This window comes from Cupressus sempervirens, chromosome 11, assembly GCF_028749045.1.
Source record: "Cupressus sempervirens isolate cs-2001-9-10 chromosome 11, ASM2874904v1, whole genome shotgun sequence".
In the NCBI taxonomy this organism is placed as follows: domain Eukaryota; kingdom Viridiplantae; phylum Streptophyta; class Pinopsida; order Cupressales; family Cupressaceae; genus Cupressus; species Cupressus sempervirens.
Window position 1 is genome coordinate 284,109,357 of NC_143128.1, and position 27,167 is coordinate 284,136,523.

The 27,167-nt window shown below is 35.6% G+C and overlaps 1 protein-coding gene across 1 annotated transcript in view; it reads right to left on the minus strand.

Annotated features, from left to right (window-relative positions):
* Positions 1-865: 865 nt before the first annotated feature.
* Positions 866-27,167, minus strand: part of LOC149529216 (Putative thiol-disulfide oxidoreductase DCC) — a 54,012-nt gene continuing 27,710 nt past the window's right edge. The window contains exons 3-5 of the mRNA XM_089809032.1: positions 4,889-4,996; positions 1,402-1,494; positions 866-1,311 (exon numbers count right to left, since the gene is read on the minus strand). Coding sequence (XP_089665158.1) covers positions 1,215-1,311; positions 1,402-1,494; positions 4,889-4,996 — 298 coding nt within the window. The 3' untranslated portion in view covers positions 866-1,214. The remainder of the gene's footprint in view (positions 1,312-1,401; positions 1,495-4,888; positions 4,997-27,167) is intronic.

A 27,167-nucleotide genomic window follows, 5' to 3' on the forward strand; every position in this document is an offset into this window, starting at 1 on the left:
AAGAAAGAGATAATTGTCCACTTTTTCTTATTTATTTCTGTTTTTTTCTCTCATTTAATAAGAGAAAAATGAAAACCAGAATGGAAAATGAAAAAAGAAAAAATAGTTATTATTATATCAATTTGTTGCTCCAAATTGACTCTTTGATGTTCCAAATGCATTGTGAGCTATTTATGAATCATAGGCTGCTGCAAAATTGTATATGCATCGTTTGCAGTTCTGGAATTAACATGTTTTTATTTAATGTTTGTTAATATGAAGTTTCATTTGTTGGTTTTGCTATGCATTAAAAAAGTGTTTTTTCTTAAAAATTTGTACATGGCTTTTTTGTGAATGTGAGCTAGGTTGAAGTGTGAATTCAACAGGTTTTTACTTTTTCATTTTTTTGGGTTTTCTTAGGTAATGTATTTTTCTGCCTTTTTGACATGGCAAGTTCCACTAGGACTTTTCTCTCTATATAGTTGATAAAGAGGAAAAAATGACTTAAATTTCTTGGTTTTATATTTAGGGTTATCTTGACTCTTGCCATTTGAAATATGCCTCTTTTTTACTGTACTCGTGTGGGTTAGCCTTGTATTTCTTTTGTATGTGAAAGGGTATCCTTCAAAATGATAGCTCCCAAGACAACTTGTGTTCCATGCAAGTGCAAAAGATTTATTGTTTCAGCTAAAATTTTTTTTACATAAATCACAAGAACAATGTGATGTGAGTTCAGAATTACCCTAGTACAGAAGTGACTGGCAATAAGAACCGAGGAATCATGGATGTTCCAAGTAGCTGGCTTCTTGACAACATTTGTTCTGAATGCATATGTGCACATGCAAGATCTATCATATGATTCTAATCATGAAATCTAAGTGACATCTTATTTTCCAAATTCCACTTTTTAAATTAAAGCCAAGATAAGGTTTTTGTACAAAATTAGTGTTGACTCAAAACAGCATGATCAGAGGATTTGTATTCCAAAACAACCCATCTCATCAGTAAAATTAGCAATGCTTGCGAGGAAATGAACAGTATATGTTTTCAACTTGAAGTCGATGAAGCCTTATGACATGTAATAAGCTAAACTATATTACAATTAAATATTAGTATCAATAGAATATTCCTAAGAAAACCAACCCATATAAAATATAGAAGGAATACATATCATTGATAATTTTTCATATCCCAACTGTCGTAAAGCTAACTTATTTTTTTTAATCAGATTGTGATTAGGAAGGTAAATCGCCTAATTCACATTCAGTAGCTTTTCCAAAAAGGTCATAACGGTTGTTGGCAACACTATCATATACTACATCTCTCAGCAGTCTGCAATACCCAACTCTGTGTTAGAATATGTGAGAAAATAATAGTTTATTCATCTGCAATTCATAAACGATAAAGACAGACCAAACTTACAATGGAACAAAATACAAAAACATTGCCAGCTGAGGATAAGGTAAACCCAGGTAGGTAAAAATTCTCAATACTGCTTCTGACTTGATAAAGGATCTGCATGAAAGAAAAACATAAACTTTCTTGTCTTCCAAATTTATGTAGAATCGCATTGTTTATGCTCCCAAACATACTAACAAAGAATAAAGACATGATGACATTTGGTTCTAATGAAAAATATCTTATGAAAGAAATAATTGAAGCAAATGACTCAGTAAGCGGTAAGCATGGCTAATGACAATGCTGATATCTCTAAAGCAATAAGAAAAACTGTTCCATACATAATAATGAATCGTGATGTGTCAATGCCCTCTTAAGAATATTCATGTCTTTTCAAAAGGCATCATATACTTCTTGTGCCTAGTATGTTGATTGGTAGTTATCAATTTTCAAATACTTGTGCCAAGACTCTTATTAGAACCCTGGGGGTAATAATCTAATCAGCGAGAAAGCATAATCCTGTATTTAAAACAAGATACTTGGATCTCTTTGAAAGAGAAACTCAAAGCATTATCTATCACAGCCTTATGAGGCACTCCAAAATGTGAAAGAATATCATCTTTCAATAAGCCATACACAACCTCTAAAGTAGCCATCTGTGTAGGAAGTACCATGACCCACTCTGTGAAATAAGTTGTATGAATTTACATGCCCTTTGCTAGAAATCAGGTTGAAAGGCCCATTGAAACCCAACACCCATTTCTGAAAGGGGGCTTTTATGATAATTGGTATGATATTTTGGTGGCAATTACAGTTCACTTCCAGAAGGTGGAAGGACATTCAAAACACTTCATAAAACTGATTTCCAAGGCTGGCTTTGTTCCTCAAACTCAAATCATAAACCTAGACACAGCGTTATTACTAAAGGGAAGTCAAGGTAGATACACTCCTTCAATGTTTGCAAAGGATGTGCTTGAAAGCACCAAGAATTTTTAGAGGAGATGTTGGGTAGCTATTTTTAGCTATCTGCACTTTCAACCTGGTCAACTATTTGAAGATCTGTTTAAGAAATTCTTATTTCAAACTTAAAGACAAATCTATTTTTTAGGATTACTCTTGAGCAAAAATTTAAAATTATAACACTTTGGATCATGTTTTATTAATTTTGTAATAAACTCCGCCATCATTTTATATGAGATGTTGCATGTTTTAGAATTTCTTTTATGGCTGGTGTTATTCATCCATTAAGCTTGCATTCATGCAAAGCTATTCCTAGGACAGAAGTAGCAATTAAATTCTTTTAATTGTTTTCATATAATTCTTATAAATAATGTAAGTGTCTTTGCACTTAGATTTCTAATGGTAATTTTCAAGCTTGACTATTGCTGAAATTGTTCTTCACAGAAGTCTTATTCTTAAAATTATTTTTATGTGAGGCAAGTGTTTTGAATGACCTTCAGCATGATTTGTAAATTTAAGACTACCGGAAGAAGTATTTAAGCTTTGCACACACTTCTTCAGACTTGATTCACAAGTTCTGTTTATGTCTCTGTCTTTTTCATTGAATCTTATTTTGTGTAATAAGTGATTTTCGATCCCCAAATTTAATTGAAAATCGTAAACACCTTTAATCACATTACTCACTGGAATAGATAGATTTATATCAGAAAAATCTTTATCTAGGGCGGATACATTGAAAATGCTATGTGCTCTACATTTAGGAAGAAAAAAACTAATCTTAAATTCACTTTGTTCATCTTGCATGCTTGAAAAGTCTTCTACATCCCAAGTTAAACAGATCTAAACCTACTCCTTTGAAAAACAGTTTATTGTACATGTTCTATTTTGTGTCACATTGAAAGGCGTGAATTAAAATGCCAACATAGGAAAAAATCCCTAAAGAGCCTCTCCTTCCTCAAGCTCTTCAGCTTCCACTTCATCTTCATCCTTTGTGAGAATCTCTTCTCCATCTAAATATTGTCCACATTCTTCCTGCCATGCATCCTCATGCCTCCTGGTTTTCAACTTTTGCAGCCACTATAACTGCTCCCTGGGTTGCACCATCATCTCCATAAACCTTGACAACATATGGCCCCAATTTTGCCCTGCATTCCTTGTCTTTGAATTCCCTCTCTTTCTAAATGACTTCTTCCATGTTGTTGAACAACCTCTTCACTATAAACTCCACCCATTTGGGTTCTTTGAGTCATCTCCATGCAAACTCATGCTCCATTTCAAAAACCCAATCAACCATATCCTCATGGTCTTCATTACATGAGAGTGCAGGGGTAGAAACTAGAAACACCATCTTCTCCTGTCAGCACTACCATTGCCTACTCCCACAATGACTTCCCTCTGCACTACATCCATCAAAGTCTTTATCTGCACAATCTTATCTAGCAACTGCAGCTCTCAACCACTCTACTTTGTCCTGACTTTTTTTCAGCCATCTTGCTTCTTCCACTTCATTCTCTACCCATAGATCCTTGATAGAGAATAGGATCACACCTTTAACTCACCTCTTGGCAACTCCTTAGGTCTCTACTCCCAACCATTTGCAATTCACATTAACCACAATATCATGAGATTTTAATTCCTTCACTGCTACTAAAGTTTTGTATAACCTTTAGCTCTACATGACATAAAAATTCAATTGTAGACATTCAAATGATGCATCAAATTCAAGATTTATTGTTCAATGTTTCATTGATTCAAGTGTTGTAGAAATCTGGCCTCAGATTTCTGCCCCAAAACACATTCCACCATCCCTTACCATCCCCATCCTGGAAATGCCATGGAAAAATTTGTTTATTAATGATAGGATGGAAAAAAATTATTATTGCAAAGGTTTTTCCGCTTAATTCAATGACAGGAAAAGATGTTAGGGATATTGTGCAACACAGTTGTTGTTTTTGAAAAAATAAGACAAATTTTTTACAAATTAAAGATTTCACTAAAAATTATTTTTAAAAATCAACCTGCTGTGTGATCTTTACTCAAGCCTCCTATTATTGCAAATCAACTCAAAAAATTATACGTACACACCAATAAGGTTGATATTTGAACACCAGATATCTCATATCCAGTTACAACTTCCCCAAAATATGAGTTCATCTATGTGAAGTATTCTCACAATAAAAGAGAATACACAACACATGCAACCAGCTGGTCTCAGATGCTTCTTTTGTTGAGTGTGAGTTGCAAATCTTTTCAAATCTCTTGGATTAAATAAATTTTGAATACTAAAAGAAACTAAAATATGCACCCTCCGTATTTGACATTAGTACATCCCATTTAAAGATGATTTCCCTAAGATAGTGTGTTATGAGACAAATTTAGTGTTATATCTTTCATTTTTCTGATAATAGGGGATGCACTGGAAAATGTGACAGGTGTACGTTTTTCAAATTGTCACAATATTTTTTTGTAATTACATCTTCAATACCTTGTATAGGTTAGGAACAGAGTGAAACTATAATCGTTGGCACTTGTAATGCAATGGTATACTCACCTATCTTTTTCAACAAGTACCACACTAGAAATGTCATCTGGTGATCTTCCAGATCTTACCAACAGCTTCCTGCCAGATTCACTCTGAAGTGATACATATCGGATATTCCTGCAATGTAAAATAAATCAAATGTAGAGTCAGTAAGATATACAACTCTAATATAGAATCAAGGAAAATAATCCTCGCTACTTTTAGGTTGGAACAGTCTAAAGTGACATATTTTGTATGTAAAATTCATAAAGAAGCTAATTTATATCTCACTGGTGGACACTATTTCGAGAATTTGAATAATACATTAGAATCGCACCATCACCCATACTTTATCATCCATTTATTTCTTTGGTTTATATAGATTTTTTATAGCTAATGGAGGCTAGTTACTTGAATTCAAGCACCAAACAGCATAACAAAGAACTAGATACACTAGTGCGCTGAAATTTTTTCTTCATAAAATATGGTGGAAAGCAAAAAATTTATGTCAATAATAGAACAAGGAATGATATTCAGAACAGTCAGAAGATGTAAGAAAATGCCAATACAGATGCCTAGTGACTTGCGTACATGTTTGTGGAGGTGAATGAAGCTTGGAGGTTTTTAGTATTTTAATTCACAACTTTTAGTGACTCAAAACAAAGCCACTCTTCAAATTAGAGGGGGAATCTCCATATAAATTACAATTTTTACAATGATTTTTGAAGTGGATCATGTTTATGCAAAATAAAATACAAATGCATTTTATTTGGGTGTCAAAGGCTTAAGACACTCTTTCATAACTAGGTAAAGGATTTAATCTTTTTCATTAAAAGAAAATACAACTAAATGTTATCATGTCCCATTTCTTCATAATCTTTGTTCTACTCCAAAATGCCCATTAATATGGCTAGCATTCCCATTGATCCAAATTTGTGCATGATTTCTTCCCATGTCTTCCTCATGCATCTACTTAAGATCCCCAAAACTTCTAAATTATGGATTCATGGCCAAATTTCTAATTGAATGTAAGCATTGGAGTTTTGAACTTTCCTTTCAAGTCTACTTTCTTCTATACTTACATGAGGGCTTTGGCCTTCCTCATTCAGGTATGCCTCACAACCATCCCCCATGTTCTTTCCCTTCTCCTCTTGAGATTCCGAACTTTACTATCCCATCATATCTCTCCCCCAAACCATTCTGCTTTTCAAGCCTTTGTTAGAGAGTTGAGCTTCCTCTCACTAGTATGTCTCCCTTTTAGAACCTGATCCCTAACTTGTAGAATGAGTCACAAGGTATCCCCAATGTGAACTCCAACCATTCCTATCATTTCTCACTATTCATCCCACCTATCATTTGTAATGTCAATGTGCAATAATGCTTATTCTTGACACATGGCTCCAGTTGTGGTATACTATCACCAATGATATTATTTAATTGGAGGATGTGGCCGCCCGTGTATTTGCCACCATGGGAACTACGTATTCTACCATAGCCACCATTAATGTGGTACTTAGGTTTTGTAGCCATAGATCTTCACATCATTAATACTAGAAGTTGTTGCAGATTTCAAGTATCTCATCCATACTTTTTAATGCACATGGATGGATTTTGGGCACAATTCAAAGGAAAAAGGCAGCAATATGGGTGCTTTCCACAGTTTACCAATCAAGAGATGTTGGAATTTAATTCATGTTTTGAAATTCCTTTCTATAGTAAGGAATTAAAGTAAAGATAGAAGATTGTATTAAAAAACATATTCAAAACCCTGAATTGAAGTATCTCATTGTTGAAGATGGTAGCTGCCATAGAGATTTTTATCTCTGGAAATATGAATCTTATTACCGTTATTGTTATGTTCAGCTGAAAAGGTCACTTAAGCTTAATTTGTAATATTAAATGTAAATGACATGTGTCATTCACATGCATTGAGGCATGAATATTCGAAGAGTTATAATTAATTATAGGATTTATGGGAATCTTAAGAGACCTTCGGTTATAATGTGAAGAATCTGTCTCTCCAATTGCTATATATTTGCATCAAGCAAAGAATATTGTACATTCGAACTTTTATCCTCAATAAAATGATCTTTTGTTGTGTGGTTGAGTTTTTCCCAGGATATCTTCTGGTGTTGTTTTTCTCTCATATGATTTCTTTATTACTCTAATTCATCTTTAGTTTCTGAGCCCTAGTTTTAACATGGTATTAGAGTCTAGTTTGATTATAACAATATAGGAATTTTTTTTTTGTTATTTTCAATGATCATTAGATTTGTTTTAAAAATATGTTTTTTTGGTAGAGTTCTTTGATATAGTTGACTTGGATTTCAATAATGTTTCGGTTTGATTTGGTTTGGATTTAATGCTGAAAAGTATTTGGAAAGCTATGATACATGCATGTACATGCATTTTTTGGTAGATTGTCAGATTGATTTTTTGATAGATGATCTTTCAGGCATTCTATTGCAATATCAATTCGCCTATGGGATTGTAGTTTTTTAGGCATCTCATGCTTCCTCTTTAGCATCCTCTTTTTGCCATTTAAAAAAAAATAATCTCTCAGCTCTCTTCACCATGTCCACAATGGATCGATCGACTATCATTCTACATTTTCAATAGAAACGATTACATATTTTCGGTAGAATTGATTCTCTTGCTTTTTATCTGATCACATGTGGCATCCGATCATGTGAGTCATTCTTGTCTTGTCTAAATCTGGAGGTCCAAATTTCACTTACTATGATTTATTTATTTAAAAAAAAAGGATCCTAATTGTGTGAGAACCGGTAGTAAATATTATTATGATTCTAAGTGTCGCTGTGTGTCGTTTCAAATTGTGAAAGCCTTTCATATTATTATCTTTTGTCGATTTTCTTTTATTATATCTGATCGTTTTACTTATTATGTAATGGTTTATTTCCCTCATGAAGGCGATATTGTGGATGCCCACATGGATGTTTTTAAGCTTCCTTTGTATTTTCATTATGTGAAAACCATCGACTAACGCAACCCTTGGGCCCGTTTTACTTCAATTGTAATGCTAATCTGGAGGCTGTGTGTTCTACCTTCATTGTCATTTTCAAGTCGTGGCTAGATAAAGAGAAAGAAATAAATAATTGTTGTTCTTGCTATGGCGCTAGTCTTTTCTGGGTTTTAAGACTTCATTTGGTTCTGTCATTAAATGTTATTCGTTACTCCTGAAGCGACATTGGAGGCCACAATTACTGCTATAGAGCCCACATGACTCCGTCAGGATTTATTGTTGTCGAGGAACACAAACTGGACAAAAAGGAAGGTCAGCGGCAGTGGTGTCAATCGTCGCTTTCACTCCATTTCTCTGTGGTTCCCACACAAATCTCCATTCAAAGAAATGAGGGCACGAAATCAAGGGATTTGAAGGTGAAAGGCGGGAATATAATAGAAAGTGTGATAAGCCTTGGTGACCCAAAAGTTATGGCATACTTCGCTGGCCAAACTGAAAGATTTAATTAATGGAGGTGGAAATCTGAACTGGCGCTCATACTGAGGATTGTGTGGATGCAGTGGCTGGAAGGCCGCAGTTGGCTATTGGCAAAAAGAATAGGCAACACAACCAATTCATAGCTTTTCCTTCCTCTGTCCACATCGGGGGCATATTTTTTCACTATTTCCCATCCTTTCAAAGAGGCAAAAGCTCAAAATCAATCGGCACATGCTTAGTGCTCGAGACCCATGAAAAGTTTGAGTTTTCCCAAATTGAAGGATGTTCCCACCATAGCTTCCTCGGATTAGGACTGTGATCTTGCATGCATTGAGGCATCTCTAAGGGAGAAAGCTAATTAAAAAAGGGGAAACATTTGGCTCTTGAGATGTCGACGATGGTGACTCCAAAGGTTGTTTAATAGATTATGGTTTGACACCATCATAAAGATAAGTATTTTATTTTTTATCATAAATTGGTATTTGCATCTTGATATATTGGGTTGATCTCTCTTTGCTACAGGGTGAAGAAATGAGATGAGGTTGCTTTGAATTCAAAGGGAGAGGCTCAACTTCAGAGGGAGGCTTCATAACCTACCTCCTTGTGAGAGTTAAGAGGGAGTAATTATGGAATCTCCTTCATTGTCATATATGCTTGTGATGCTTATGGTATTTGTAAAATTTGACTTAAATGGAACTAAGTCTTATTTTGTTATGCATATTTCTATTCTTGTGTAAATAAATGCGGTTGTAAGATCAACTATGATAACTCTTTCACTATGCGATAGTGAACATCATGTTGAGAGAGTCCATGATGTCATCATGTTGAGAGATTTTAGGACAGTTCACGTTGAGAGAGTCAATGAATAAAGGCTTAGCTGCAAGTCTTGCAATTCTTTTTATGTTGAGTGATTCTATGGATATGAGTAATTGTTACAGGATTTCATGTTGAGTGATTCCATGAAAATGATTGATTGTTATAGGTTTTCATGAATCTTATAGGATATATGGGATGAGATTTATCATTAACATTTTGATTGCAGTCTTGTGTGATTGTTCATCTAAAGATCTCTCTCTGGCTAAGAGGGAGTGTTAAAGATGGTAGTTGCGATAGAGATTTTTATCTCTGGAAATATGAATGTTATTACCGTTATTGTTACGTTCAGCTGAAAAGGTCACTTAAGTTTGATTTGTAATATTAAATGTAAATGACATGTGTCATTCGCATGCATTGAGGCATGAATATTCGAAGAGTTATAATTAATTATAGGATTTATGGGAATCTTAAGAGACCTTCGGTTATAATGTGAAGAGTCTGTGTCTCTCCTATTGCTATATATTCGCATCAAGAAAAGAATATTGTACATTCGAACTTTTATCATCAATAAAATGATCTTTTGTTGTGTGGTTGGGTTTTTCCCTTCATTCTATATGGGTTTTCCCAGGATATCTTCTAGCGTTGTTTTTCTCTCATATGATTTCTTTATTACTCTATTTCATCTTTAGTTTTTGGGCTCTAGTTTTAACACTCTAAACCCTAGCATTCTAGCACATAGATCTATGAACAATAAACCTCTTGGTCAAAGAAAAAGTTTGCATCAAAAGGCTTCGTTCAAGCTTAGATAATAGCTGATCATAGCATTTATAATTATCATAGTTGTAAGCATTTGTGATTCACAAGAGGTCAAAAGACAAAAATCCTATTAGCTGAAGGAGCAACTCTCATCCAAAGGTTGTGCTTGGGCTTTAATGGAGGCTGATAATTGAGTTTGTAGTACACTTATTATTGTCCCAGATGTAAACATTTGTGTTTCAATATAACATAATTGCTATAGTAGAGTATTATAACATTTTGCAATCCTATTTACTATAATGCTTGGTCTATAACACAGATCCTATATAAGCATTGCATCCTTGGTTTATTGTTCCATTAGTACAACTATGGATTTGTTACTATTTTAAGTATCATATTTTAATCCCTTTAGTCCCTTATTGATGTCGTAGTAGTATTTTGTAAAGCAGTGTTGACCTATTCAATAACATACAATATGCAATTTATCTTCCATTGTGGGTCTAACTCTTTGTCTGAGTTATCTATGTAAATGCAAGAATGAAATAATAATTTTGTGGGTTTGCTAGATTCGGGTAGAACATATTAGTATTTTAACTTGTAGGACCCAATAAAAGTCTAAAGTGTAATAATAGGAATTTATTTGGTGCATAAATGTTAAAATAATCTAGGGTCCTGTAAGTCTAGTTTTACATGTTTACAAGTTGCTAATGTTGCAGGTTAAAAAATGATTAAAAATAGGGTTCCAATTTTAAAAATTCAAGTCTATTAAAATTATTTCCCTAAATTTAGGATGGGACAGTGGTACTAAAGTTAGAAATCCTACTTGTTGGAGAATTTCCACTGATGTTAAAGGGAATGTCTAACGACATCATTGCTACTTAAAGAGGGTCAATGAAGAAGTGTTATGCTCGGAAGCATTAAATAAAACATAGGAAATCAAAATGTTAATATGCTAAACCCCACTCATTATTATTATGTTTTGCATCCTCCCTTTATGCCATTTTTATACCAGATATGGGCATGTTGTCTTTATCTTCGATGTGCTCCCCCTGACCCAAAGAGGTAGCACCATAATTTTAGAATATAGTTTAGTTTTAATGAGTTTATATTGGGATTATTTAATTAGAGATTATTAACATTATTATTCTTGAGTTGATGTCTTGAATAAAATATTAACTAATAGTTGGATTGAATGATTAAATATTTATTGCTATTAATATATTAAACGGATTTATATTCATATATTTGTCAAAGATATTGTTGTGATCATGAAGGTTTCTCTCTATTGTGAGGCAATTTACAATTAATGGCTTTATGTAAGTTTATTGATTCAATATTATTTGATGCTCATTCTAGTCTTAATTAGTTTTTGATGTTTACCACGATATATTAGATTGGTATTAGTCATTATCGATATGTATATGGGATTAATAGATTACAAATAATATTTGATCATATATTATTTAATTTAACCTATTAATAATACATCATGTCATGTTAATATTATATATTTACTTAATATTTTAATTTTTTTTATAATAGATGGCTTCCATTTTGGGAGGGGTCATGATAGGCATAGATTCTTATCAAACAAGGCACCACTCTCTAATGGGACAAATTATGCCTTTTGGAGTATGAGGATGGAAACCTACTTCAATTCCCTAAGGTATGACCATAATTGAAAAACTTGCCAAAAGTAAAAGCTCACCAAGGCCCAAAAACAAAACTAGGCAGCAATTTGGATAAAGCTTGGCCAAAACTCATCAACTTAGTAAGTTGTTTCATCCAAATCAAGTGGACTAGCTGGTGTTTTCTCTTTCTTGTGCATAACTAAAGGTCATATTGCACAAAGGCAAGGTCATTGAGACATTTATGAGCTAACTTGTTCCTCTTCTTCATGTGAATTTGCCTCGAACAAGCTTCAATTATGCTGAAAACTAGATGAACTACAAGGCTAGCATAAGACTCAGAGGGAACATTTTTTGTATATTTAGGATATTTCTACCTCAATTTTGCTACCCAGTATCTGCAAAATATTGAAGAGTTAGAAAGGGATGTGAAAACATTTTAAAATTTTTTATCTTATCATGCATGTAAAGGACTCCAACATTCCAAATATTATGTCTAGGGTTTAACTGGTTCTTCCTCTCTTGGCCAACTCTAAAGAGTATAGCTTACACCTTGGACTCTAGTAAATTCCCAATTTGAACACAAGGAGGTCTCACACATCAAGCTCGGGTGTCATCCTTTGAATGTATGCAGTGAAGCCCTCCATGACCTCCCCATTGGGGTCCAAGTCGAAATCCGAGAAGAGGAAGCAAGAGTTGAGGCAAAATCCTATTGCATGCATTGGGTTGGTGGAGAGGATTGTTTTGCCTCCCATCAATAATTTCCCATATGGGGTCAAATTTGAGGTTGTCCCCCTTGCACTATTTTTTGATAGACTCCTTGGCCCTTTAAATGGCCTCATAAAGATACCCTATTGGGATTTGATCATCCTCTACCAAGAAGCTCTAACAAAGGGTTTTGAGACCTACAACTAAAAAATATAAAAAGATTAATCAATAAAGTCAAATTGATAATGAAAGACTTGAATAAAAATAAATTAATATTCAAGTTTTATGCCCTTCACATGGGTTGGCATTCTCATTCATTTTAAATTTGCAATTTCATTTCAAAACTCCTTTCTCAACTATTTCATTTTAATTTCCAAGTCTTGATCAATTTCATTCATCGTACAAACCAATGATTGGATAATTTCTTTTCATCAACTCTCTAATTTCACTTTTTGTTGTAATCAACCTTCAAATCTGATAAAACATGGAGAACTGGTTTTGACCCTTGATTTTACCTTTTTTCATCCCCCAAAGCCCAAGGAATGGAGATATTTAATCAATTTGGGGGCACTAATTTCATGGTCTTCGTCCAAGAGTGGACAAGGAAGGGTAAGAATCTGACCCCTCCATGTCCAAACTTGGGCGTGAGGCGGTTGGAAACTAACCACTCTAAGTCCAGGCCATTTTAAATTTTAATATAAACTTGGTCTATTTTAACCTTGAAACTGTCATTTTTACATGCTACTATGCCAAATGAGTTAAAATTTATCTGAAGTCTTAAGGGTGGACACATGGGTGCTATCATCCAAAAGTGTGGACATGAGAGGGTCAGAATACGACCTCTCCATGTCCAAGCTTGGGGTCAGATTATGACCACTCCATGTGCCAACTAAATTACTAAAGATTGAACTTGAAGTTTGATCGCTTACTTTCAATTTCATTTTTCAATGATTTCCTCCCTATTTCATTAAAATTGGAAACTTTGGTAGAGAATATGCAAGCTAGTTTGCAAGCTTTGAGTCAATCTTCTACTAGGAAAGAAATTGCCGACTTCTACAAGAAAGGGAAAGAGCCTTCTAGTAGGGAAGAAGAGTAAAACAAAAACCAATGTTGCTGAATTATTTAGTTTGCAAGCAAAAGAGAAGGATGGAGAATTTATTGGTATTATTTTTTCTCAAGGTATACCATTCAGTGTATCATGTTCCTCGTATAGAAAACAAATGTGCAAGGATATCTATGTGACTAGTCCCTTATTTATACCACCTAGAGGGACAAAACTATGCATCATTGTTCTTGATAAAGAGTATTCAAAAGTGAACATTTTGATGGAGGATATGAGATAGACATGGTTGAGTGAAAGATGCTCCATCATCATGAATAGGTGGACTGCTATGAAATATCGACCACTCATCAATCTCATTCTCACTAGCATAACAAGCTCTTATTTTCTTAGAGCTATAGTGATGAAGCAATGGACAGCGGAAGTCATCAAACAACAAGAAATGATGAAAGTCTTCAATTCCCTCAACACCCAAGGTGAAGGGTCCTAGTGCCAACTACCTATCACAAGTATGGAAATGGGCTTGAAGGAAGGTTATCACAGCCCCACAAGACAAGGCAACCTAATCACTAGGTTTACCAAAGCTCTAAGCACCAAAAACACAATTGCACTATAGGATTCCCTTGACAAAAAAAGGGATCAAACCCCAAAAAGTGGATACAAAGACCAGGCGTGGCCTACAATCACTGATATGGCCTATTTAGGTCTTCTTCACAATGAATCAAAGATTCTTTCCATCAAAGACAACTTATAACACCAAGTTGCTTTGAAAACCAATTATTTGGCTTGTAGCCCTTCCTAGAATGGAAATGAGGCATAAGTTTGAATATCCTCAAACAACACAGTGACTTGACTGAAGATCCTGATACCCTTTTGGGTCTTATAAAATATGCCAAAGCGCCCAAGGATGGAAATGAACAGAACTTTCTGCTGATGCGACATTTGACCGGATTTGAAGGCCTAATTAGGGCTCCATTTATACTACAAGGGTACTTTCTACAATGGAAAAACCCAATCCAACTATTGAGACATGTGGAGGCATGTAAAAGAAACAAAAATCCAAGGTTTCAACTTTTGGAGAATCCCCAAACACAAACTAGAAAGGACTGTTGTAAATGTTGTATGGTGTACTCATGAAGATGCACACCTAGGGTATGGTGGCAAAACCAACTCCCTGTATTTTCTGGAAAACAAATTGGAAAATCTCAAATTAAATGGATAAAACTTGCATTCCACCAAAGGACATCAATTTTCCATGGTGGAATGTGCCCAAACAACTCAGCCCTAGGTAGATGCTGATTTCTAGGCTAAATCCTAGGCAGCAAGAAAGAAATTTCAATATCTCCCAAACCAGGAATGATCAACACATGAGACTTGATGCAAATTAAAGTAGATTCAATCCTCCAACTTCTATGGTCACTAGCACATGCCCTCTCATCTGTACAATTTTGTGCAAAGGCCTAGAACACGGTTTTTGCAGGGAAAAATGCTGATTTTTTAAAATTTGAATGCCAAACTTACATTGTATATTCCTACCATCAGCCTAAGAGGCTTAGTAGGACTTTTCCAACAGTTCCATGGTCAGTTCAAACTGCCTAGCCGTTGGAAGAAGAGTTTTTTGATGTTTGATAACTTTTAGCAAAGTTGCTCAAAAGCTGCTGACAACTTTTGAGCAATTTTTGCAAAATTTGCAAAAATGCAAATCTAGAGACCAAACTTGGTCCAAACCTAAAGCGACCCAACATGGATCTAGACATTAAAAACAATTAAAAACCTAGAATCCTATGTATTTTTAGGCTTATTGATCATTTTTGACCTTAGTTACCCAGGGGCTCATAATTATGCCTAATCCTGGAACTAGGCCTTACAACTGGATCAATGTGCCAAACTTACCTAAGTAAACTATTTAGGATCCTTAGGTGCCTTATTTGATGAGCCTAGAGTAGGTGCTTCTACACCATACAGATTGTTCAGGAAAAAGAAAAGATGTAGTCTTCCAATTTCAGATTTTGAAGGATGCTATAGAAGAGGTTGGAACTTCAAATGTTGTGCAAATAGTCACTAATTTAGTAAGGGTGTGTGAGGTAGCTAGATTGATGGTTGAATGTAATGTCTTCATTTTTTGTCCAGTCTGTGCAGTTGATTGAGTTAGCTCAACATAGCGACCCTCGTGAGCTGACAGGGTGTTTTGGGGGTCTCAATTGACTACATACTATTTTTGGCAAGTCTATTATGGGCAGTTGCTATTTTCAATAGCACAGTGGATGGCTTGACAGTTGGTCATCACCTGCAATTAATTAGGTTAATAATTGCACAAGCTCTTATTTATTTATTATTCATTGAGTTGCATTATTATAATAATGTTATATTATTATAATAATGACTTTTAAGTGTTTTTAAAAAGCAAGTTGGAAAGTTTTTAGTGTTGAGTTATTTTGGGAAACTTCTACGATTTCTGAAGTGGAGTTTTATGGAAACTTTTGCCAATGAAAACTTATAAATAAGAGCTCATTTAATTGGGAAAGTAACGCTTGAAAAATATATTTGTTTTTTGTGTCTTTGAGGCTTTCCTTATTTCTAACCTGTGAGCCCTTGCTGAAGTATAAGGGTCTCGTCTGAAAAGTTCTTGGCAATTGTGTTGAAGTATACAATTGGCCAACTCTCTCCTACTATATCTTCTGTATCTAGGGAGAAGAATAGTCTTGTTGATTATACTGAAATTATTGTGCATATGGCTAAGGGTTTTAAGAAGTTTCTGAGAATTCTAAGAATTGCATTAGCAAATTGTATTGTTATATAGCATTGCATATCTCCTACTGTCCATCCTATATCTTTGGAGATTGGCTTTTGTGAGACGTGACTGATTTGTGAAGGAGTTTGTGAATTTCCAGCATACCTGCGATTCATATGAGGCTCATGCAGGTTTCTTGCAAGAAACCATTCATCATGTGTGCAGCATTTGGCATTTTCCAAAATTGTCATAGCAATTTCTAAGCTCCATGTGGTAACCAAGAGGCATTTTGTTCATGCTTAACCACCTATGATTTGTTTCTAGCATTGACATGAGAACTTGGAAGCAAAATTTGGGTTTAGCATTGCACTTTGTGGGATTATTACTACCCAGCTCCACCCAACGTTCAATAATTGAGCTGTCAATCAGTTATTCAGCCCTGCGGTTAGTGGTTTAAGTTTGCAAATCAGGTTTTCGGGGTCATGATTACATGCACATTACAACTTACAAGTCATTTCCATCTAGAGGCTGAGAATTGATAGAAGGATAAAGCTGACTTCAATCTGGATTGCGATTCCGATATTATGGCCAACCATTGACATTATCAAATTAGGTTCTTCTTATATGTTGCACATGGTTTGCCAATAAGTGTATGCCAGAATTGTATTGTTGCTATTGGGTAGTGTAATTACACTTTTCATCATTATCTTTGTTGAGTGTAAGTCTACAACCCCAGGGATTTGAATAGTAAATTATAAGTTGATATTTATCAAGTTGAATTACAAATATCATTTCAGTTTTTGGCTTGACTATGGTGGCATGATAGTTCACATCTAGCTATGTCATTAACAATGGTTATGAGGCTTCTGTAGAAATGTTTGATAGAATGTCAAACCATTAAATATTAAAGAAATTGGTGTTATAAAGTTATAGCCGGCAAAGGGTTTTTACAATGGTATTAGAGCGGTTTCCTGCCAGCCTACAGGTATTGGGCTTCGAATCAGCTGTTAGTGGTTAGCATGTAATCCATTATTTTCCATCATGGCCAACGATAGGAGATTTGTGTCAGCTATGCATTATACCCGAAGAGGACATAATTCTCCTCCCAGAGAAGGAGAGCCTGAGATTCAGTTTGGTTCAGTTGGTAGTCCACGTGGTTCTACTAGCACGAGATTACAACCCATAGATGTTGAGGTTGATAGAGATGCCCTATAAGCATTTAGGAATATTACAGTTGGGCAATAGCAGATGACAAATGTACTACAACAATTGTCTAATACTCTGCAGTAGATAGCACTTCCTCAAGGTCGAAGTAGGGAGAGAGTTCAAGATGTTTCTATTGGTTCTCATAGATCTCGAGTCAAGGATGGAACCTGAGATGGTGTTAGGTACAGAGATGCAGACCAAGTTCGAGTTGAGGATCATGGTGGATTAGCTGACAGAGCTGACATTCATATTGGCACTCACGATAGGCTGTAGAGGCCCACATTTTTGAGACCTGAGATGGATGCGGTCAGTATTGAGCATGAGGTCACTCCTTTTGTTGATGATGTGTTGGCACACTTTACGAAATGGGATGCTTTAACACAGGCGATTAAAGATCATTTGAATTTTGATAGGTTCCTAACTTAGAAATAGGAGCATTCCAGAGTGAGGCCAGGACCTGAGAGACAGTGACCTCGACAGAATGAATTACAACAAGTTGTTAGTAAGATGAATTTGGAGCACTTTGATGAAACTAGGAGAGTTAAAGCTCGAGCGTAGATTAATAAGCTCGATACATATTTGGCTTTGCATCCTATGTCTGAAGTGGACGCTACTAGATTTGGAGTGTTGCATCTGGACGGAGCTGCCCTGTACTAGTGGTACCATGGGTTGGTTTCTTTGCAACACGATTAGATCACTACCTACTAGGAGCTCGTGGATTGCCCGATCGAGAGATTTGATAGGAAGGATCCAGAGGTGTACTTCTATGAGTTGGCTCAGTTGAAGCAGTCTGGTGGATAGGAGAGCTACATCAGTGAGTTCCAAAGGCTTTCAGTCATGGTTTATGGTATTTCAAAGCACAAACGAGTGATGTTATTTATAGAATGATTGACTGAGCCACTCTATGGATGGGTGAAGTCATTGGACCTATCTTCTCTACAGTTAGCGATGAGGAAGGTGCGTGACTTGGAGTCCTCTTCTCGAGTAAGGTTGCTTCGAAATCTTCTGCTCTTCCACCTGATGATGAGTCCCCACCAGTTGTTGAGGACAAGGGCAAGTCAGTGGGGAGACTTGATGACACTTCTAGAGAAGATTTGAGGAGGCATCAACTTTTCTTTTGGTGCAAGGGGCCTTTCTCTAAGGGTCATACTTGTGCGTTAAGGCGAAAGGGAGCGACAAATTGTGGTATGTGGGTTTACATTGATATGATTGAGGATGAGTCATCAAAACAGCATGGGGATGTCGATGAAGATGTTCATACTGATGATAGAGCTTATACTATGATGAGTTTTTATAGTTTGGTATTTGACTCACATGTTCAGGATTTGCACCAGTTATAGAGTTGGAGTGAGCCTAAGTTGGATTATTTGTTGTATGATTGGGTAGGCATAATGAAGGAGAGTGTGTTGAGATCTCCTATGAATTCGCCAGTTAGTGATGTTCCAACTTTTATATCATTAGCTAAGATATTCGATGCCATGTTGCAAGTTATGTTATGGGTCGTGATGATGGCATTGGCATTCAGTTGGTTTAGTGAGGACGGGGAAATCACTTGCTTCTTGTGGGATCCCGGTGGAGGTCTTTCATTTCATGCCGGATTGCTTGAGGTCAAGCAATTTCGAGGAAGGAGGGCTGTAATGTCCTCGTTTTTTGTCTAGTCTATGCAGTTGATTGAGTTAGCTCATCATAGTGACCCTCGTGAGCTGACGGGGTGTTTTGGGGGGTCTCAGTTGACTACATACTATTTTTAGCAAGTCTATTATGGGAAGTTCCTATTTTCGGTAGCACAATGGATGACTTGGCAATTGGTTGTCACCTACAGTTAATCAGGTTAATAATTGCACGAGCTCTTATTTATTTATTATTCATTGAGTTGCATTATTATAATAATGTTATATTATTATAATGACTTTAAGTGATATTTCTAAAAAGCAAGTTGGAAAGTTTCTAGTGTTGAGTTCTTTTGGGAAACTTCCACAATTTCTGAAGTAGAGTTTTATGGAAACTTTTTCCAATGAAAGCTTATAAATAAGAGCTCAGTTCATTGGGAAAGGCATGCTTGAAAAATATTTTTTCTTTTTGTGCCTTTGTGGCTTTCTTGATTTCTGACCTATGAGCCCTTGCTGAAGTATAAGGGTCTCGTCTGAGAAGTTCTTGGAAATTGTGCTGAAGTATACAATTGGCCAACTCTCTCCTAATATATCTTCTGTATCTAGGGAGAAGAATAGTCTTATTGATTATACTGAGATTATTGTGCATATGGCTGAGGGTTTTAAGAAATTTTTGAGAATTCTAAGAATTGCATTAGCAAATTGTGTTGTTATATAGCATTGCATATCTCCTACTGTCCATCCTGTATCTTTGGAGATTGGCTTTTGTGAGACATGACTGATTTGTGAAGGAGTTTGTGAATTTCCAGCATATCTGTGATTCATATGAGGCTCATGGGGATTTCTTGCAAGCAACCATTCATCATGTGTGCAACATTTGGCATTTTCCAAAATTGTCATAGCAATTTCTAAGCTCCACATGGTAACCAAGAGGTGTTTTGCTCATGCTTAACCACCTGCGATTTGTTTTTGGCATTGACATGAGGCCTTGGGAGCTGAATTTGGGTTTAGCATTGCACTTTGTGGGATTATTACTGCCCAGCTCCACCGAATGTTCAATAATTGAGCTGTCAATCAGTTATTCAGCCTTGCGATTAGTGGTTTAAGGTTGCAGATCAGGTTTTCGGGGTCATGATTATATGCACATTGCAAGTCATTTCCATCTAGAGGCTGCAAATTGATAGAAGGATAGAGCTGACTTCAATCTGGATTGCAATTCCGATATTATGGCCAATCACTGACATTATCAAATCAAGTTCTTCTTATATCTTGCACATGGTTTGCCAAAATTGTATTGTTGCTATTGGGTAGTGTGATTACAGTTTTCATCATTATCTTTGTTGAGTGTAAGTCTGCAACCCTAGGGGTTTGAATAATAAATTATAAGTTGATATTTATTAAGTTGAATTACAAATATCATTTCAGTATTTGGCTTGACTATGGTAGCATGATAGTTCACATCTAGCTATGTCATTAGCAGTGGTTATGAGGCTTCTATACAAGTGTTTGATAGAATGTCTAACCATTAAATATTAAAAAAATTGGTGTTATACAGTTATAGCTGGCAAAGGGTTTTTACATAGAAGGTGCTTATAAGCACATTGTTTGGACCCCATCTTGTGTAAATGCATTGAACAACTACTTGAAGTACATTCGAAAAATTGATTGGATAAAGGCTATGGTGTTTGAGGCTAGAGATGTGCAAATGTTTATGTGCAACCACACATCTCTTTAATTATTTTGGACATCTCCAAAGAAAGAATTCCTCAAGTCCATGGAGACAAGATATGCTAGCTACTTTGTTTTGTTGGAGAAGATTCTTGAGGCCCAACAAGCCTTACAATCCATGGTGGTCAATGCAAAGTGGAAAGGTGGCACGATCAAGCACACTAGATGCAATATGTGTGAAACAAAGAATCCTTGATGAATGAGAATTGGTAGTCCACAAGAGGTAAGAAACTTAGAAAATTGTTATTGGTGATTTAATAGGATTATTTTTTACTTTAACGTTTGCCGATTTTATTATTTAGAAATAAAGAATTTTAAAATTTATGATGTTTCTAACTTGTAACTTGCTTGCATTTGTAGAGACATTTTTTTCTTCGTTGAGCCTATTGTGCAGGTCATTAAAAATGCTAATAGTGACTCTCTTAGCCTTAGAGAGATTTATGAAACCTTTGATAGCATACTTTGGCAAATGAAGCATATTATTCATGCCTAGGACCCTACTTTGAAGTTTTATGAGGAGCATCTTAGGCCCATTGTGACACAAAGGTGGAACATTATGAACACTCCACTTCATATGGAAGCCTATGCTATCAATCCTAAATAGTATACACCAAGACCTAAGAGAATGGTTACATTTATGGATGAGGAGGTTAGTATCAAATCTGAAATCTGAAATTTTAAATTTTAAATAGCAACCTACAAAGAATATTTCTTATGATATCTCTTCAATTTTTAATGTTCATTGTTTAGTGATCACGATTCATTATTTTATATGTTTTTTGTTTGTTCAACTTAGGTGAAGGAAGGCTTCTTAAAGACCCTTTCAAAACTATACAATGGAGATGATGTTGGTAAACTTTGGGGACAATGGCTTGATTTTGTCAATCTTTGTGGTCCAACCTTTGGTAGACCAAAGCCAAGGAAAAATAGAGCTACATTAACTCAAAGGGACCCTATTGGATGGTGAACATGGCATGGCAGAGATGCACCTAAGCTGAAATTCATCTTCTTTTACAGGTTGCAAGCTCCTTTTCTGCAAAGAGGAATTGTTCCTTATATAGCTTCATCCAATCAGTCAAAAGAAATAACCTTACCTCTAGATGATTAGAGGAATTAGTGGTTGTTCGTAGTGCATTGCAGTTATAGGATCGACAAAGTGCTCAGCATCGTCAAACTCCAGCATTACATTGGGATGTTATTCCAAAGTATGCTATGTAAGTTGAGGATGACACAACTCCAAGATTGGTTGGTGTTCCATTGGATGAGGACCCTCACACTACCCCTACCAATGACTTAGAGGCTGACTCTAATTTTGATTTAGATTCCTAGAGGACAGGCATATATTTGACATATATTATTTGCAAATACATTATCGATTTTGATTATTATGGACATCTAATTATGGAGTTGAACTACTATGTTATTATTTAGTATTTAGTATTTTAGTTGGACTTCTCTTTATGTCATTTCATGCTTGAGACTTCGAGCCTTTGGGCATTTTTGCTATATGTAAGTCACTATTTTTACAATCGAAGTTTTTCCTTTTAGTTAATTTGGTATGTGCTTATTGTATTGAGCTTCTAAAATGTCTATGGTGAATAGATTATCAATGTTATGATATGCATATTTGAATTCTCTCTCTCTATATATAAACACCCTATTTTTAGAATAGTTGTCTCCTACCATCCCTAAAATTTGGCTCTAAATCATACCCGTACTAGGAACGTGTCCCTGTATCGAAAACTTCGTGGAGCATAGCCTTTTATATTATCTATGGTCCCACCACAAACCCTTATTTTATGCTTAGTGATGCTTTGAAGATGGTATTTCAAATAGTTTATGCCTCCATGAATTAGTTTTTCACACCATGCAAATTATGATATTAGGTTTTGGTCCATCAAAGGCATACATACTGTAGCACCTTTAGGATGGATGCATACATATCCAGATGGGCAAGTGTCTACTAAGGTAGACCCTAAAGCTGAATCAGTTGTAGATCAGTCTCTATTTGTCATTGTCAATTAACCTACACATACAAATTGAAACCACAAGTTAATATTTAAAACAAAATAGTTGACAAACTAAATTACCTTAAATAATATAGACATAGTTGAAACATTAAAAAAAACAAGAAAAAAGTGTTGCGATTTGGAATTTTAAAGATAAGTTGAGATTCTTAAAAAATGGTGAAAAAATTAGTAAAAGTTATAAAAAAAAGTTGATAAATCTTTCTCATTACACTCTAAAGCAATTTAGAGCACTTAAAAAATACTATTATTGAATTTTTATTAACCTAGATACAACAAAAGAGGAGATTAAAAAAAACTCAAAAGAGAAAAAAATCAAAAAACCTACCCGAGAATCTGATTTTGCTTCCAAATCTACTTAAAATCAACTAAAATACTTCCAAATGACCTTGCAATAGCTCAGGAGGATATTTTGTCCCTAAAGCAGCAAAACAGAACTAAAAAAATGAAATGAAACTTTATTCTTAATGTTAGACCCTAAATAGTTATTGAGGTTGAGTTTTTCACTTGGACTCGTTGAGCTTTTCTCTAAAAGTCCTACAAGTTCTTTTTCATTTTTTTGCAAGATTTTAGGGTGACTAAAATTTGTAGACTCGCCAAGTTATTAAAACATGCGAGTTTTTGTCTACTTGGTGATATTTTGAGTGATAAGTAGGAGATATTGTGATATTGCTATGAGGATTTAACTATGCAGTTTTTGAGTCAAAACTCATTGACCCATGTTTCATGAGTAGTGATTTACACACAAATCCATCTCTCGTGAGAATAAATGGAACACTTAGCACTCATTGGATCTAGGTGATGCTCACAAAGGTGAAGCACTAGGACTTCCCGAGAGGTCACCCATCCTAGTACTACTCCAGCTCAAGTGCACTTAACTACGAAGTTTCCTTGATAGTTAAACCCACTCTGCTTGCAACGCCATTTGCAAAACCTTCACCAAGTGTTATGCCTGAAAGCCCCTTAAGCTCTTCAATTGATAAGTAGAAGATATTTTCCACAGCAAGTCAAATTGTGATATTGCTATCAGGATTTAACTGTGTAGTTTTTGAGTCAAACTCATTGACCCATGTTTCATGAGTAGTGATTCACACACAAATCCATCTCTCGTGAGAATAAATGGAACACTTAGCACTCATTGGATCTAGGTGATGCTCACAGAGGTGAAGCATTGGGACTTCCCAGGAGGTCACCCATCCCAATACTACTCCAACTTGAGTGCGCTTAACTATGGAGTTTCCTCCATGGTTAGACCCACTCTGCTTGCAACCCCATTTGCAAAACCTTCACCAAGTGTTGTACCTTATGAACCATTCATTAGAAAGCCCCTTAAGCTCATCAATTGTTAAGTAGGACGTATTTTCCACAGCAAGTCAAATTGTGACATTGCTATCAGGATTTAACTATGTAGTTTTTTTGTCAAACTCATTGGCCTATGTTTCATGAGTAGTGATTCACACACAAATCCATCTCTCATGAAAATAAATGGAACACTTAGCACTCATTGGATCTAGGTGATGCTCACAGAGGTGAAGCATGGGGACTTCCCAGGAGATCACCCATCCCAATACTAATCCAACTCGAGCGGGCTTAACTATGAAGTTTACTCCATGGTTAAACCCACTCTACTTGCAACCCCATTGGCAAAACCTTCACCAAGTGTTGTACCTTATGAACCATTCATTAGAAAGCCCCTTAAGCTCATCAACTGAATGTGTAATGTCCCCTTTTTGGGATATTAGGAAATTACAAGTCCACTTCATTAAAAAAATAAAAAGGAATTTAATTGGAGCTAAATGCAAACTATTAAAAGGTAAAAGAGAAAAGAGGTGACAAAAGGGAAGAGGAAGAAAGACGGAGAAGGGGAAATTGAAGAGTAATAGCTTGATGCAGTAAAAAGAAGGAATGGAAACTCATTTGGGATGCTTGGGTTCAATTTGGATTTCCCTTTTCTCTTGAAGAAACTTGGAACCTTTTAGTTTTCATTTTTTAAACTTTGAGGATGGAAACCTTCAGCCGCTTGGTGGATTGAACGCAAACCTCGTTCATTAGATGTGGTGAATTCACGACAAAGTTCACATCTGGAGTTACAGGTTCATTTTGTAGTAGTTTCAATCTAATTGTTGATATTGCATTTAAGATTGGAACTGATCATGTTATTGTATTGCTAGTTATTATAATCTAATAACAACTATGTAGACCTTTATTTGATTATTTGCTAGTTATTTTACTGGTTAATGTGAAAATTGTTGCAAATTTTGTTGTTCCGTTTTTGAAAAATATTTCACAAAATTTGGGCGAGAATATCCAAGCGGGATACATAGTCGTATTATGTATATGGAAATGTAATCTAGAGATGGCTTGTATTTCCATGTCATATGAAAGAGTACATTAACTGATTTCACTGTAACTCTTTTCTTTTCGGCTAAAGATGTGATGATATCCCTTTTATTTTTATGGTTAGCTAGTTTCAGAAATTTAGCTTGTTACATATGGCATCGGAGCTCTAGGTTCAACTTTGAACCCTCGGCTCATCACACCTCTCAAACAAAATAGGAAAACTGAAAATACAGATTTGGATGTTAAACAGGATGTATGCTTGCATGATACCTCGCAAGAAACCCCGACATCCCATATTTTTCTATCCGATTAAGAATATGCCAAAACATGACTATTCCTACTGCTCTATACCCAAGGATAATCAGACTTTGGCGCAAGCATTACGATGAATCAAGAAAGAGAGAATTAGGTGGACTCTGCCAAGAAGGCAGAATTGAGAAACTAACTTATTGAGGCATGGAATGCCAAGAAAACTAATCCACTTATGATATTTCATAATGTATGTAAAGGGCAAGACAAGCCCAGAGATGAAAATGGGCACCCAAGAATAGGGTGTCCAGTTTTTTTTAATTTACTCTTTTTGATGTGTCCTTAGAGAGGAAATTTTTGTAAGTAATGTAGTTGCTGTTGTAACAAGCAAATATATATATATATATATATATATAATGAAGAATTAGCAATTCTTCTGTCTTGTTGAGCATAATTTATTAAAGCAATCAAAAAGTTGTTGTGAACAAATGATAGCATGATATTGATTAAACAAAACAATTGTGTATCTCAAGAAACTCAACCTTAAAACATGGCCAGCAATAGAAACACTAGTAAGAACGAGGCAACCAACGGGGCTATTCCCAGAACATGTCTGATTTGTTGATCCAAATTTTACGAGACACGCAAACAAAACTAGAGAATATGGAAAAGAGGATGAATGAATTGGCAGCCCAAATTGGGTGAGGTCAAGAGGAGACCCACTCCTTGCTCCCTCCTAGATCAGAACCTAAGAACTCTAACCACATTGAAAAGGGAAAACAAGCTTCCTAACACCCTATGAAAAACAAAAGAAACGGGAAATAGTCAGCAATATAGCCATTGATATTAAGAAGATAAAACCACCTAGGTTTTCAGACTCCAAGTCCCGAGAAGATGGTGAAGCATGGCTAACTGAGATGGAGCAATTCTTTGAAATTAGAAGCTTCTCAGAAACATCTAAAGTAGTAGGGGGAATATACCATCTTTTTGGAGAAGCAGCTATCCGATGGGGAAACACCAAGATAGAACTCAATATCAAAACCACCGAGATCACATGGGACAAGTTGGTCTCTATCTTCAAAAACCGATGGCTTCTCCAAACCTTCTATGACTAGAAATTGTTAGACTTCCATAATCTCAAGCAAGGAGATTTGATTGTGCATAACAATTGGGAGAAGTTCACAAATTTATTAAAATAAGTTCCCCCTTATCAACAAGACAAAAATTTAAAGGTTAGAAAGTTTATCATGGGTTTAAACAATAGAATTGGGGGAGTTGTAGATGTCCTCGCCCTACGAACCATGAAGGAAGCTCTCGAGAGTCATTTGGTAAGAGCATAAAATCAAAAGAGATGACTCCATTTGAGATAATAAGAGGAAGGCCAATTGGAACATTGATGGTACGGATTTAGGAATTCATAAAAGGAGTTTTGAGAACTTCAAGCCCAACAAACTAGAATTCAAGGGAAGTAGTGGAAAGGAGGTTAAAGGGAATCCCAAAAATAATAGCAGCAATAAAGGGAATCGAAAGAAGGGGCCACCCAAAGGATTCTTCACATGCGGTGGGGACCACTATGCTAATCAATGCCCCAACAAGTTCAATACTAACCAACAATCACTACCCCCACTCCCTCCTCAACAGGTTGTATATCAACAAAGGATTCGTGCAACCAATCGGCAAGCTAAACATCAATTAGGTCCTATAGATACTTCGTGTAAGATTTATGGTAATCCTATCTCTATATTTATTGATACAGAAGCAACAAAATGTGTTTTTCTCTCCAAAATTGTTGAGTAGGTTCCCTAAAAGAACTAGATTTATGGCAAAACCATGGACTGTTGAGCATGCAAATAAGACAAGGGCTAGGGTAGAGCAGTGCTTGTTTGAGGCCCAAGTAGATTTTCTAAACTTTTATACAGAGGTAAACTTATATATAGCACATTTAGCATCATATGACATCATCATGGGATTGAATTGGCTCAATGAGCAC